This window comes from Antechinus flavipes, chromosome 1 (genome assembly GCF_016432865.1).
Source record: "Antechinus flavipes isolate AdamAnt ecotype Samford, QLD, Australia chromosome 1, AdamAnt_v2, whole genome shotgun sequence".
NCBI classification, from domain to species: Eukaryota; Metazoa; Chordata; class Mammalia; order Dasyuromorphia; family Dasyuridae; genus Antechinus; species Antechinus flavipes.
The window spans coordinates 3,902,981-3,918,573 of NC_067398.1; the positions used below are offsets into that span (position 1 = coordinate 3,902,981).

The 15,593-nt window shown below is 47.7% G+C and overlaps 1 protein-coding gene across 2 annotated transcripts in view; it reads right to left on the reverse strand.

Annotated features, from left to right (window-relative positions):
- PLCD1 (phospholipase C delta 1) overlaps nt 1-15,593 on the reverse strand; it is a 54,044-nt gene that overhangs the window by 31,823 nt on the left and 6,628 nt on the right. Inside the window, exon 1 of one of the 2 annotated variants that reach the window (XM_051977992.1) lies at nt 2,450-2,587. The exons of the other annotated variant lie outside the window; for it this stretch is intronic. Coding sequence (XP_051833952.1) covers nt 2,450-2,549 — 100 coding nt within the window. The 5' untranslated portion in view covers nt 2,550-2,587. Of the gene's footprint in view, nt 1-2,449; nt 2,588-15,593 lie in introns of those variants that run through there. 2 annotated transcript variants of the gene reach the window in all.

A 15,593-nucleotide genomic window follows, 5' to 3' on the forward strand; every position in this document is an offset into this window, starting at 1 on the left:
GGCCCGGGAGCGGAGGGCAGAGGGCAGGCCCGGGAGCGGAGGGCAGGCCAGGGAGCAAAGGGCAGACCAGGATTCCGTTCCCCTTTTCTCTCCTTCCACCTCTGCCTGCCATGTGTCCCCAGCTGCCAGCTCTCTGCCCAGCTGCCAGCCAGGGGCCGCTGGAGTCTGAGCATGGCTGACATCATTCAGGTGCACTGAGACAAGCTCCCTACAGCTGGAGAATTCCCCTTCCTCCCCCACCCCCCATTGGCTTACAGCCACCCAACTAATCTGCTACAGAGAGAAAGGGGAGCCACAGACAGCAGAGGTGGGAGAGCATCGGTCAACAAAGCAGTCTGCCCTCTTCATCCAGAGCGAGCCACGGGGAACCCTCGCCAGGCACTGCCACCAGGACCTCCCCCCCTCCCAGGCTGGAGAAGGGGAAGGAACATTGCACAAACGGAAGCCCTTTCTGCCGCCCCCACTCCCGGCTCGGATCACTGCCGGAGGGGGAGTTGGGGGGGGGGAGGACTGAGGAGAGAGGGGGTGGGGCAAAGGGAGAGATAATGCCCGCCTTTCAGGCTCAGTGCTTCCCCACTACTAAGTCACCTGTGGCAATTGAGACCCTCTCTGAGACTCAGTTTCTCCATTATTCCTGGAAACCATAGAAGCCCACTGAGAGCTGGAGTCCTGGAGCTGAACCCCAGAGGTCCATAAGTCCTGTCCCAATTCTCAAGTTGTTCCCGGTATGTCCCTTCCCTCCTCTACCCTCCAAAAGGGGGAGAGCTGTGGGAGAGGATAAGGAATAGCAGTTATTCCTGACTGACCAACTGGTGAAAAGCTACTTCGGTCCCAGACAGGGATCTGCAATCAGTGGGGGCCGTGCTGCTCAGCGGAAAGAGCTCTGGATTTGGGGTCAGGCCCACCATGACTCCATGGGTCACTCTAGCCTCTGTGGGCCTCAGTGTCCCCCCCTGGAAAATAAGTGGGTTGCGCTGGATAATAATACCAGCAGCCGGCATCTATATAGTGGCTGGGGCGGCGTGGGCGGCTAGGTGGGAGTGCTTGGTCTGGCCTCCCTCTGGGTCCTCAGGAAGCCCCTCAGAAGAGGAACCGCCTTCCTGCCAAGACCTGGAAGTGATAGTGCCTGTTCTTCTTCCTATTGCTAACCTTGCTGACTGTCCAGCCTCCTTCCCCCATCCTGGGCTAGCAAGGCAAGGATGCACTCTAACGGCTGGGTGGGGGCCACCTTCAGGCATCCTGGCCCCCCTCCCCCCCATGGAGAGCCAGATCTCAAAAACACACTCCCGGGTCCCAACTCTCCAAACCTGGGCCAGGACTCTCCCTCTTAGCTAATCCTGGGGAGAGAGAGGTTGGGAAAAACCAGAGTCCTTCCATCTGGCCTCACCTGCCTGGCCCAGGCAGCGAGTGCAGGGAGCGGAGACCTTCGGGACAATGTGGAGGGGGGCTGGATGGGTGCTGAGGGCCCCCCCCCCAAGGCCCAGTGTATACATGAATGCAGAGGGTCTGGATGGGTGCTGAGGGCTGCCCCGCCCCCAGTCCAGTGTATACATGCATATGCATACACACACACACACACACACACACACACACACACACACACACACCCTCTGCAGGTTCATCTCTTCTTGCCTCCAACGGCCCCAAACTGGCTGCGGAGCCACAGAGATTCCCACCCGTGCAATGCCCACGTCCCCACGGACGGGAAGAGCAGTAATTACAGCAGCTCAAGGACGCTGCCACGTCTCCCAGTGACACACGGCTCACATCCCTCCCCACGAGCGGACCTGCGCTCTGCAGCTACTGCTCCTGCACACAGGCCGTGACACACGCCCGGACACGGCCCCACGCGTGTGCGCGGTGCAAACACGGCCTCCCACGGAGAGGTGCTCCTAGCGCAGCGCAGCTGGAGACGTCCCGGTCACATCCAGAGACACTGCGCACAGAACCCCCAGATGCCGCCGGCTGCACACGTTTCCGTGCTGTGCCTCCGTTTTCTCCCGCCACATCGGAACTCGAAGGTCCCCGCCGTCTAGGGAGTGGGAAGGGACCCCTTGGCGGCGCCCAGCTGGGAGGTGGCAGAGCTGGGCAGGGCCCAGGCGCCCAGGACTTATGCGGGGGTAGCCTGACGGCCTCTTTCCCAGGGCAGGGCTTCGGCTCCCAGAAACTCCAGGACGCCTTCCCCCTCCCTCCCCCCCCCCCCCCCCGCACTCCAGCAAGCGCACAGCCTAAGTCGGACGGGCGCACTATCCCAGAGCCCAGTCCCGGGCGCAGTGTCCCAGAGCCCGGTCCCAGGCGCTCTGAGGGCTCCGCAGGAGGCGGGCCGAAGGGATCCTCCCTTCCCCTGCCGGGAGCGGGCGGCGCTCTCCCTCTCTCCCGACCGTCGGGCCATCCCACCAGCCAGCCCGGCCCCGGCCCGTCCCTTCCAGCCCCGACCGACGCCGCTCACCCAGTCTCTGGCAGTTGAGCTCCGCCACCCGCCAGCTCTGCTCCCGCAGGAAGCACTCCCGGGAGTATCTCCGCGAGGGGCGCCAGCCCAAGCATTGCATAGTGAGGGCTGCGCCCCAGCAGCCCGGAGCGAGCCGCCGGCCCGGCACCTGCAGCCCGGGAGCGAGCCGCCCGCCCCGCACCTGCAGCCCGGGAGCGAGCCGCCCGCCCCGCACCTGCAGCCCGGGAGCGAGCCGCCCGCCCGGCACCTGCAACTCGGGCCGTCCCGTCGTATGTCCCACCCCCCTCGCTGGGCCCCTGGCCTTCACAGGGTGGGGCAGGGCCTATTCAGATAGAGGCGGGGAAAGGAAACGGGGGTGGAGTCAGGGAGCCGGCAGCACCGGGGGAGTGTCGGAGCCGGGAGTCTGCTGGACCCAAGAGAGCATAAAGGTGGGCCAAAAGAACCCAGTCCTTGGAGGGGGCCATGGGGGCCCCGGGCTTGGGGTCCAGCCTCCCTGATGCTCCACGAGGGCTCAGCTGGGGAGTCCCGGAGGTCACTGCCTGGCTCCGTGTGTTGGGGTCCATCCCTTTTACCCAGAGAACCCTTCAGACAATGAGGGTTGGGGATTAAGCCCCGCACCACACACACACACACACACACACACACACACACACACACACACACACACTACACGCACACGCACGCGCACACACACACACAAAAAAAACACCCCGTTTCTTCTGTAGCCTAAACACCCCAAGCTCATAAAATCATAGCCTGGAAGCTCAGGCAATGAGCTCGCCCATCCCACTCTGTCATGGACAACGGAGAAACAATAGCAGAGAAGGCAGCCCTGGATCCCTGCTCACTGAGCGGCCGCGGGGCTGATGGAGGCGAGATCGGGGTTACTGGGTAGTCAGATGGCTCCTTCTTCACTTCCCTCCAGAAACCCGCCTCCCCGTTCTCCAGACGTGCTGTCTGGGAACTCCCTAACACGTCCGTGAGAACTGAGCCGGCCTCCATTAGCAATCTGACCACAGCAGAGAGCAGGGCATTTCCCTTCTCCCTTCTAGAAACAAGAAGTCTCCAAGACAAGCCCGAGGAAAACTGGAAAACGTTATGGTAGAAACTAGGTATAGAGTCATCAAGGTAAGGTCAAAATGAGTAGACGATTCACACCTAAAGGGTGATCCCATAAGCAAATGGAGAGCATGGAATATCTTACCTCTCCGATTTATGGAGAAGGAGAATTTAAGACCAACAGAGATCCGGAGAGCATTACAAAATGTAAAATAGACGATTTGGGTTAGATTAAATTAAAGGTTTCGTACAAGCAAAATCAATGCAACCAAAATGATAAGGAAAGCAGAAAACTGGGAGAAAGTTTTTCAATGAGTATCTCTGATAAAGGCCTCATTTCTTAAATATATAGGGAACTGAATAAAATTTATAATAATACAAATCATTCCCAATTGATAGAGGTCAAAGGATTCGAACAGGCCATTTTCAGACAAAGAAATCAAAGCTATCTATAGCATATAAAAAAAAATGCTCTAAAACACTATTGATCAGAAAAATGCAAATTAAAACAACTCTCAGAGTGATCAATATGACAAAAAAAAAGGAAAACATTAAGAGGTTCGAGAGGATGTGGGAAAACTGGGACACTAATGCATTCTTGGTGGAGTTGTGAAGTGATCCAACCATTCTGGAGAACAATTTGGAATCGTACCTAAAGGGTTATAAAATGGTGTATAACCTTTGATCCGGCAATACCACTGCTGGTTCTATATCCCAAAACAGGGGGGAGGACCTATTTATATAAAAATATTTATAGCAGCTCTTTTTGTGGTGGCTAAGAATCGGAAATCAAAGGAATGGTCATCAACTGGGCAATGGCTAAATAAGCTGGGGCATAGGATTATGATGGACTATTATTGTGCTATAAGGAATGACAAGCAAAATGATTTCAGAAAAACCTTGGAAAAACTTACACCAGCTGACACATAGTGAAACAAACAGAATCCGAATATTATACACAATAACAGCAATATTGTTCCACGAAGAACTGTGACTGACTTAGCTCTTCTCAGCAAAATAATGATCCCAGATAATCCCAAAGGATTAATGAAGCATTCTCTCTGCTTCCAGAGAAAGAACTGATACTTTTCATTTTTTTCTTTTATTGACTCTTCTTGTATAAAATGACTAATATGTAAATAGTATATACTATATAATAACCTATATCTGATTACCATATCAGGAAGGGGGGAAGGGAAGTTAGGGAGGATTCAAATTTGTAACTCAAATATTTAAAGTTAGGGGGGGAGCAAGTCCAAAAGTCTCTCTCTCAAGTGTTCTGGGTAATAATGCAGGGCCTTGATGGACAGAACTGTCTAGTTAAGAGATGATCCAGATCCAGAGGAGACACTCCAATATTTGTGCCACTGGGTAAAAGAAAATACTAGAAAGGAAAAAATGGCAGGGTGAAGACAGAAAATATATGCTTCCCCATTGGGAATAGTATGGAGCATTTATTAGGTGTCTTCTGTATGCTAGGTATTATGCAAAGAACTTTACCAATATCGGCTCTTTTTTTCTTACAATGACCCCGGGAAGAAGTTGTATTATTATCCTCATTTTACTGATGAAAAAACTGAGGCTGGGTTACACCACTAGTGTTTCAAGCGGAATTTGAACTCAGTACTTCCTAACTCCAGGTTCAGCTCTCGTGGAGACAAGGGCTTCCAAGCCTCAGCTCAAGGAAATCAGTTGGGTTCAATATTCCCATGGCGTATGGTCCAAGTTCTAGTCCTAAGGCTCTCTCTCCTTTCCTCTGTGCTCTGTCTTGGTAAGCTCATAGCCTTCGGTGAGTTCCCTTATATCCTATCATACCCAGCATGTAAACTGAACTTTTGTTCTAAACCTTCTCCTTCTCTCAATTGTCTGTCAAGGAGGAAGTCTCCATGCTCAGTGGGAAATGACTGAATAAATAGTAGTGCATGATTGTCATGGCAGAGAGTTCTGTGGGAAGTGATGAGCAGAATGCTCCTGGGGGAAAGACCCTGGAAAGTCCTTCATGAACTCGAGCCATGTAAATGTCCTGTATACAGAGTAATAGCATGTTCAGGGCTGACTTTGCTATTCTCAGCAGTCCAAGGGTCCATGACTACAGGACTTAAGAAAAATCCTATCCATACCCAGAGAAGAAGCTGATTGTGTCTGAATGCAGATAGACTCATACTCTTCCCTGTTGTTTTTTTAAGTGGGATGGGAGAACTAGGTTTTCTTTCACAACAGGATGCACGGAAATGTTTTTGCAAAAGTTCACGTGTGGTTTCTTAATGGGGCTAGGAGTGGGGATAAGGGAGAGAATATGGAAAGTTTAAAAATTTTTTTAAAAATTGTTTTAACTGTAACTGGGGAAGATATTAAGTAACCTAACATACTAACATAAAAAAGAAGTCCCCACCCCTCCTCTCCAGATTCCCCTCCTCACCTCCCACCCCTCATAAGCCTTCTGTGGCCAAGACTCATGGATTCTATCTCCATCACTGGGTGGGCTTTTCCATTCTCATGGCCACCGCCTAGTTCAGGCCCAGAATTTCGTCCCGAATGACTCGAGTAGCCTTCAGCGGCTCACAGGTGCCAAAGAACGTGCCAGTCGCAGAGGTCTGACCCCATGATCCCCCATGAGCTTCCTGTCCACCAGGAACTGGTTAGTCTTTGTAGCACAGCCCTGGTACTTAGAACTCACACTGGGCCCAGAGGGAAGCACCGTCATGGCCGTGGGCGGAATGAGGCTCTCCTCCTGGGGCTGGGCTACAGCTATGGACACCCCGGTTCAAATCCCATTTCTGTCAGCTGCCTGGCCCTGGGCAAGCACGCAAAGCTTCATTCCTCCGCAGTAAAATGGGTGTGCTCAGGGCATGATGCATTCAGAGTTCGTATTTCCTGCTCAGTGCCTGCCAGGGATTGGGGCACAGCCACACGAGACAGCCCCGGCCCTCCGGCCCTCGAGTAGCTTGCATGCCTCCCAAGAGGCAATCATTTACATGCTGAATCAGCACGGCTCTCTGGGTCCTCGGGGCTCTGACAGATGGTTTTTAAGGGACTTTTCTTTCATGCCCATTGAGGAAGAAAGAACCTCGTCCATTTCCCAGCCTCTTTTAACCCATGTAAACCAATGGTCCAGGAGTCCATGGGTTCCTGTAGCCGGGATGCACTTATCATGAAATGCCATGGGAATGATCTGCGTTCCAGCTAGAACTACATGGACGTGGAGCTCCCAGAGAGCCACGAAGTCGGCTTAGCGGATCTCTGGGCATCCCTGTTCTGTGTCTGTAATATATCTGAAAGCATCAGCTGCTATCAGGTCACGGTGACTTTTCCCTTTGGTTTCACTTCTGGGCCTCAGGCCCCGCTCAGTAAAAAGTGGGGAGGGAGGAAAGGGAGGTCCTTAGAAATGGCAGTGCATAGAACTGGCTTCCTTTTCACAGAAGATGGACATGAGCACAAAGTTACTGGGCCAAATCAGGGCCTGCTTGCCCTGTCTCTAGAGCCCTGAACTAATGAGGGCTGAGCTTTTCAGCAGCAGGATCCGAGGGCTTCCACGGGAAGATCAGGCTGCTGCTTCCCAGACATTTTCCTTTTACAAAGGAAAAAATTTCAGGGAATATTGACAGATAACTGGCATCAAAGGCCAGGGATGAGATGCCCCATAGCAGTGCAGCAACACGAAGCTTGCGGCGACCGACCAATCCTTCAAATACCAAGTGGTGCAGGGACCCAAGAAATGGAAATTGGTTTGGGGCAGAGAAGTCCAGGAAGTCATCCTGGAGGAGGCTGATCTCCATCTGGGCCAGAAGGCCACAGGCAACAGGGCCAGAAGTGTGTTGAGAAGATAGCAAGAGACAGACCTGACTGGTGTCAGTTCTGCAGTGGGATTGGAAGCCATGGCCTCTGGATAAAAGCTCTTTGACAGTAGAGAGTGTTTTTTTTTAAACCTGCCATCGGAGACAATGGCTGCTGGCAGAGAGGGGACACCAATGGCCCAACTCCTAGAAACTAAGAAGAATTCTGTCTGTCCCTGGCAAGCCAGAATCTCCCCAGAGGGGGAAGCCCTTCAGCCAGGGAGGAGGGGCGGAAAGGGCCACAAATGAACCAACAGGAGGGAGCATGCTGAGACAAGAGAGGGAGGGACTGGAGCAAGTCCAGAACGGCAAGAGTGAAACTCCTTCCTCATCTCCTCCTCCTCCTCCTCCTCCCTGCTGTCTCCCTCAGTCTCTCCGTCAGGCAATTGGTAACTGCCCTTTTCATGGTTTCATGCATAAGAGTACCAGGTGATGCTCTTCACCATCAGTTCCGCAGAATCCTGGTTGGTCACTGCATTGACCAGTTATTATGTCTTTCCAACACTCCCTGATGGTTTCCGTACCAGCCAGTGGATCTTAAACAGAAACCCACTTCAAGGTTTTATTTCCAATCTATATAAGGAACGATTCCAAGTTATGAATAAAAGCCATTTGACAACTGATAGATGGTCAGTGGCTCTGGACAGGCAGTTCTCAAGGAAAAACAACCAAATTTTGGGCAATGCTCCAAATCACTACCAGAGAAAGGCAAGTTAAAACAGCTCCAAGATCATCCTCACCCCTGGCAGACTGGCAAAACTCATTAAAAAAATGAAAATGACAAATGAGGGAGGGGCTGCGGAGAAACAGATACCCTAACGCACAGCTAGTGAAGCTGGGAATGGATCCAGCCATTCTGGAAAGTAACTTAGAACTATGAGCCCAACGTGCCCCGGTTCCTAAAGGGTATTTGTCTTTAGATTCAGTGATTAGCAGGATTAGGTCAATACTCCCAAGAGATCAAAGTGGAAAAGGAAACACATACACAAAGAATTCCATGGCAACTTTTCTGTAGCAGCAAAGAACCAATGCGCCCATCAGCTGGGGAAAAGTCCAATTTTTACCTAAGGATGGCAAGGAATACTTGTGCATAAGAAATGATGAAAGGGATGGCTTCAGAGAAACAGGGGAAGACTTGTATAAATTCATACAGGGTGAAGTGAGAAGATTTAGGAAAATGATGTAGACGGTGATAACGTGGGCAAAGCAAACAACTTTGAAAGACAAAATAACAGACCAATGCCGTGACTAACGGGAGGATAGAGTACTACCCACCTCCTGACAGAGAGGAAATCTACTAAATATCCTGAATGACATATCTTTTCCAACTTAATTGAATGGGAATTTGTTTTACTTGACTATACAAGTCTGTTTTTTGGTTTGGTTTTTTGTTTGTTTGTTTTTTAGTGTAGAGGAGGGAAAAGGAAAAGAAAATGTTTTTAATTGAAAAATGTAACTAAAAATGGTTTTCTCTAAAATGTCAGTATGTGTAGTGGTTCTAGTGCATTGAAATTGATTAAAAGTAAAAGATGGGGGGAAGAAACAAAAGAGGGAGAGACAGAGAAAGAGAAAGCTAGAGATAGAAAGACAGAAGAAACAGAGAGACAACGAGATTGTCATTACTCAGGAAACACATAGAATTCTTTTTCCAAATAGCCAAGATGTCTCCCCCCAACTCTTCCCCTCACCCAAAGAAGAGGGACCATGTAGTTCTAGGAAAACAAAAGAGATTTTATAGGTTAGTAATACTTTAGCAACCACAAAGCAGAAAGGGGGAAAAAAGATCATCACCGTTGATCAGAAAAATGTAAATGAAGACAACCTTAAGGTACCACTAAACGTATCTCAGGTTAAGATGTTAGGAAAAGATGATAAACGTTGGAGGGAATGTGGGAAAATTGGGACACTAATACATCGTTTGTGGAGTTGTGAACTGATCCAACCATTCTGGAGAGCAATTTGGAACTATGCCCAAATGGCTCTCAAACTGTGTGTCCCCTTCTATCAAGCTGTGTCACTTTGGGGTCTGTATCCAAAGAGATCATAAAAGAGGGAAAAGGATCCATGTGTGTAAAATTGTTTGTAGCAGCTCTTTTTGTAGTGGCAAGGAGCTGGACACTCAGTTGGAGATTGGCTAAATAAATTATGGTATATGGATGTAATGGAATATTATTGTTCTATAAGAAAGGATCAGCAGGAGGATTTCAGAGAGGCCTGGGGAGATTTATATGAAGTGATGCTGAGTGAATCGAGGACATTCAGGAAAACACTGAACACAGCAACAAGATTCTACAATGATCAAGTGTGATGGATGTTGCTCTTTGCAGCAATGAGGTGATTCAGGACAATTCCAATAGACTTATGATTGAGAGAGCCATCCGTATCCAGAGAGAGGATTATGGGGACTGAATGTGGATCACAACCCAGATTTTCATCATTTTTGTTGTCATTTGCTTGGTTTTTTTTCTCATTTTTTTTTTCCTTTTCCAACTGATTTTTCTTGTCCAGAATGATAAATGTGGAAATATGTAAAGAAGAACTGAACATGGTTAACCTATATTAGACGGCTTGCTGCTGAAAACTGTCTTTGCATATATTTTGAAAATAAAAAGCGTTTATTTAAAGAAATCACCAAAAAAAGATTATGTTACATGGATGTGGACCCTCATGGATTACCCTGGATAAAGAATGAGCTAAAAAAATGCTGTTAAGAGGCTGGTTTAGGATAATCTTTCTTTCTAAACCCCCATTAAGGCAATTGGTAACTGCCCTTTTCATGGTTTCATGCATAAGGCTTAGCCAAGGACAGCTTTCCTCTGGAGTTAAGGAAAGATGTAAACTACAGAAAAGGTAAGCCCCTGGGTGGAGAGGGCCCCAGATGGGGGGGAACTCTGGGTAAGGTAGAAGACCCTTCAGCCCAGAGGGAACCTGCTGACAATGTCTGGTTTGGCTTCCCCCTCCCTTTGATGCTCTCACTGTTCCTGAGAAATCAAGGAGAGCGTGATAGTGGGGGAACTCTACACCTGGGACCCCGAAGGAGGAACTGGAAGCCTAGCTCTGACCATACAGGGATGGTGGGCACCTGAGAGGGAGCGGTTGGCTTTTCTGATAACTCAAAACCCCAGATGCTGTGTCATTTTTATCTAGAAACACGAAGAAAAAGTGTGCTGACTGAAACCACAGGCCCTGTGTCTGAATTTTGGTTCTTTCACTTACTGCCTGTGTGACCCTGAACCTTAGTTTTAAAGACACTGGATGACATTGAATGTAAATCAACAACCTTGAGACTTCCTGCTCTCCTCCTCTACCACACAACCTGTATTTACTTGGTGTATCCCCATACTTGTCCATATCATCTCCCTAATAAAATCTAAACCTCTTAAGAGCAGAGTCATCTTCCTTTTAGTCTCTTCATCCCCAGTACCTAGTTTCTGAAACACAATAGATGTTTAATAAATGTTGATGGATTTCTCAAGCTCGTGTGCCTAAAACTCTGCTCTGCACGGAGTAAGCACATTGAAAGGGTTTACTGAATTGAAAGGCAGGTGGAAGCTCCAAAGCGGAGGATGCTGAATTAATTAAGCTGATGAATTTGGACTCTATCCCATCAATCATTGCTCCCTAATGTATTCTGCCCTTCACCTGTTATCAGCTAAGAGTCCTCCACTTCTCTACAAGCTTCCAACACCCTCCCCCACCTTCTGGCTTTGAAATAAATAAGACCCTGAAACCCAGGTAAGCAGCCTTACAGGTGTCCTTGCAGAGTCCATCATTCTTTTGGTTTTCAGAACATCTTATGACTGGGGGGGGGCACTTTATATGTCAGGTTCTATGTTGGAAAGGGGGCAGTGACTATAAAGAGTCCCCCTCCTCTTCATCTGAGTGGACGACTCAGTCACACAGGATGAGTGGCTCCCGTCTCCCCAACTTTAACCTTTCTTTCTTCCCAACTTGGCTACGACTGTGGAAGACGCCACCATCCTCCCAGGCACCCAAGCTACAGCCTCAGGACTATTAGGAGCTCCTCTTTCTCCTTTCTCCCCAGATCCAATCTGCTGCCAGGATTTATGGCTTTTCTTTCCTCTCAGAGCCCAGACCCTGATACAAAACAAGAGGGTCCAGGGTGGAGGTGAACAGCACAGCTGCCAAAGTGATTTTTCCTAAAGCACAAAGCTGATCACACAAATACAACTAGGAGAAAAAAATTATTCCAAGCCAACATTATTAAATTTAAAAAAACTTAACTCTGATTAATGTAATTAACAATTTCAATTACAGAGGTCAAATAACAAAGCCTGCTTATTGCTGCTGTTCCGCCATGTCTGACTTCACAACCCCACGTGGGGTTTTCTTGGTAGACTTATTGGAGTGGTTTGCTGGTTGCTTCTCTGGATCTTTCTCAGAGGACAGGGTGAAATGACTTGCCCAGTCACACAGTTAGTGTCTGAAGCCAGACTCAAACTCAGGGAGATGCTTCTTGCTGACTCCAGGCCAGTCACCCGGCTGCCCGATAAAATTCGCTATCCAGCTCTTAAATCAGAGCGCAGACTGAGACATGTTTTTTGGGCACAGCCAAGGGAGATTATTTCTCTTGACCATATGTGTTTCTAACACGAAGGATAAAATACTAAATGTCAAATTAATTCAGATATTTTAGAAAATGATCAGATGATCTGGAGTGTGTTCAGTTAGGTTGAGAGAACAGGGTCAACCCTTGTGGAGTGGTCTACAAAACAATGAACCCATTGGAAACAAGAAGAACTGAGCTTCTGGCTCCAGAGAGGAGAGCATTGCTCTGACCAAGCCCAAGTATCTGAGAAGAAATCACCAGGAGGGGAGAATAAGAAGCCCTGGCTTTGGTATTTCCCTACCTTCTCCTATTCCTTGGCTAGAAGAGGACCATGGGAATTTAAGAGGACTGGAGGATCTTAGGAGCATGTGAGCAACATCCCTGTGACAATGGCTACAGTGGGAGCCGAGAGCAAATGAAACATGAGGAGGAAAGCAGGTCCAGGGAGTCTAACAGCAAATCTGCAACGTGCCAAAGGAGAACTCCATGAATAACCCCCAAAGTGGAAAAAGGACTTCCAGCTACAGGAGCTGTGATACCTCTCTGCCATACTGAAGGAGCTTTAAGCTTGCACCCATTCCTCTGGACTCTGTACTGCTAGGCAAGCATGTCCATGTTTAGGGGGACATTTGGACCAATACTTATAAACTCAGTAAATGTATTTCTAAAAATGACTTAAATCTGGCTGGCCGATGTCAACTGATAATTGTGAAGGGTCTGGACGGTGGGTGCTGTTGTAGTTTCATGATATAGATAGATAGATAGGTAGGTAGAGATACAGCGCATTAGAAAATGACCCCCGATTCCTCAGTTACCCCCAGATGCTGAGGAGACAAGTGACCCAGATAAGCTCTGGGGAGAGTAGCACCAAAGCCTACATGAGCTACACAAGCTAGAGTCCTCATAATAAAAAAAAAAATTAATTATTGAGGCATTATTGTGCCAGCCCTTTCCCTATAACATACTTGGGACTTTTTTTGAAATGAAGCAGTATATTCAGTCACACTGATTTCACTAAAAATATACTACTGGCTCTGTGACTTCACTGGTATAGAAAGCTCCCAGGTGAAGCAATCCCTCTACTAATCCAGGGCAGTCCTTTCACTGACCTGGAGCTTATGGTCTTGGAAGGTTGCCCAGAGTACTAAAAGGTCAATGACTTGACTAAAATCACAGGCAGTTCCTAAATCCAGGTATTCCTGTAGAGTGAGCACTAAAACGGAGTCAGAAGAGGTCAAATCTGGCCCCAGACACCAACTGAGAGATCCTATTCTGAGGAGGTTTAGATTTAGGGAACCAAAGTGAAATTAGGGTTTCTGGGGATCAGGGAGTTAAATGATAAGGTCTAGTGGCAGGTTTGGGGTTCAGGGAACCAAATGGAGAGGTTGGGCTCCCCTGCATCCCCTGGGGATTCGGCACATGGGAAGGAGTTTGGGGAACTCTCTTCTGGTGGCACAGAGGTTCTCTGTAAAGGAATTTACAGACCCGAAAACCTAGATTGATAAAAGAGGTTTATTGTAGGAACTGGAAGGAAGGTTAGAAATCCTGACAAGAGACATAAAGTCTGGTTAGAGAAATAGGTGAAGATAAGGAGAGGATAACACTGGAAAGGAATATTATTCCAGCGGGCAGATCTACGGGAAATGGAGTTTGCACTGAGAATGCAGTTCTCAGTGGACAGAAGGTCCTGGCAGCAAAGGGAGCTGCCAAGGTCCATCTGCAAAGATTTTAGTTGATGGAAGGTCATTATACTGGTTGTCTTGGTGGGGGTTGGGAGAGCCCAAGTTGGCTCAGATCCAGTGGGGGCTGGGTCAAGCTCAGGTCTCCTATTGGAATTCAAAGGGATGCTCGTGACCAGGATTTGTGAATCCAAGGCCCTGGCATCCAGGAAACACAATTTTGTCTGGGGAGGATATGCCTCAGCCAGGAGGTGCTGGAAATCTGAAAGGAATCACAGATCAATAGGAAATACAGTTCCTTAAAGGGACCATCACCCGCTTCATGTTCAACTCATTTAACTTTTGTCTGTTTTGATTTCTCCCTCGGTAAGATAAGAATAATGGCAGAACCTCCCTCCCAAGGTTGTCATGAGGATCCAAAGAGATAATATTTGTGAAGAGCTTTGCAAACCATAAAGTAATATATCGATGTTTGATATTCCTGACCTTGAGATTCTCTATACATATACAAAATATAAATTAAACTAATAACATTTTAGTGAAAGAAACAAGAATTTTGTGCCAATAGAAATAGAAACTATTTTAAAATAACATTTCCTTTAAAAAAAATTGTTTCTATTTAAAATATATGTTTATCAATTAATCAATAGGAACTTAAGTGCCTACTATGTACAAGACACTGGCGTAGGCGATGACAGTACACAGCCAAAGCCAAATCAGCTCCTGCCCTCAAGGAGCTTACGTTTTATAATTTACATAATATATGAGTACACATGTATAATTGTAGATACATGTGCAATTTACAAATATCACATATCAAGGAGTTTATGCTTTTTATTTTTATTTTTTTACTGGAGAGTTTGAAGACTTCGACCACATTCAACAGGAAATCGCTGAAAGTTACTGAACAAGAAAGTAGTTTAAGGCAGCAGTTTATGAAGATAAATCTGGCAGTATTGTGTGGGATAAAGCAGAGGACGAGGAAACAAAGTTGGGAGGTTATTGCAACAGGCCAGGTGATAGTCCGGGCCCTTGACTCGGGTGGGGTGGTTGAGACAGAAAAGAATAGTCAGTCATGGGAGGAATATTATCAAAGAAAAAGTGTTGGCTGACTTGGGGTGACAAGCACAGGCTAGAGAGGAATCCAAGATGTCTCACAGCTTCTAAACCTGGACCACAGAGAGAGGCGCTGTCCCGTCACCAAAAAGAGGGAAATCTGAAGGAACCTTCTGCACTCAAATATCTGTCAGCACTTTTTGTGGAAGAAAAGAATTAGAATCAAAGCACGTGCACAGGACAACAGCTGAACACATTGGGCTTTATGGATCTGTGATGGAACCTTCCTGCAATGGTCCAAATCCTGCTTGTCATCTGTGCCCTTGGACAAGTCTATAACCTCTGGGATTCATTTTCCTCATCTGCAAAATGGGTGGTGATGGTCTAGATTGTCTCTGAGATCCTAGTTCTAGATAGTGAATTCTATGACTAAGGGAACAAGCACGGAAAAAAATGCAGGGAGTACAAAATGAACATTGTAATATCAATGAAAGGAAAAACAAAACGATGCTGAATACTGCATAATGATCACGATTAGCTTTGGCCCCAGAGGGGTAGTGGGAAAATGCATGGAGAGGTAGAGGAGTTGAGTCAGTTGTTTTGGTTGGTTTTCTTTATGAGTTTTGTCACAAGGTGTAAAGGGTTAAAACTGAAAAAGGTGCCTCTTGAATAAGCGAGCACTTAAGGCTAATTACCTATTCTCTGTGAAACAATGACTATTAGCATATGCTTTGGATAAATGGCGCTTCTCACTGTTTTGGTGCTTACTGAATGTTTGGTGTTAAGATAATAGTAGATAAGGATTTGAGGGCAGGGTGAGAGAGAGGTGAGAGAGTGACGTTTGTGGCAAGACAAGGAGGAGAGAAGTTGGTGACTTTGGACTCGAGAATCCAGGAGAGATCATTGACAAGCCAAGTGGCCGTTTCTCTGTCTCCTTCACTTCTCCC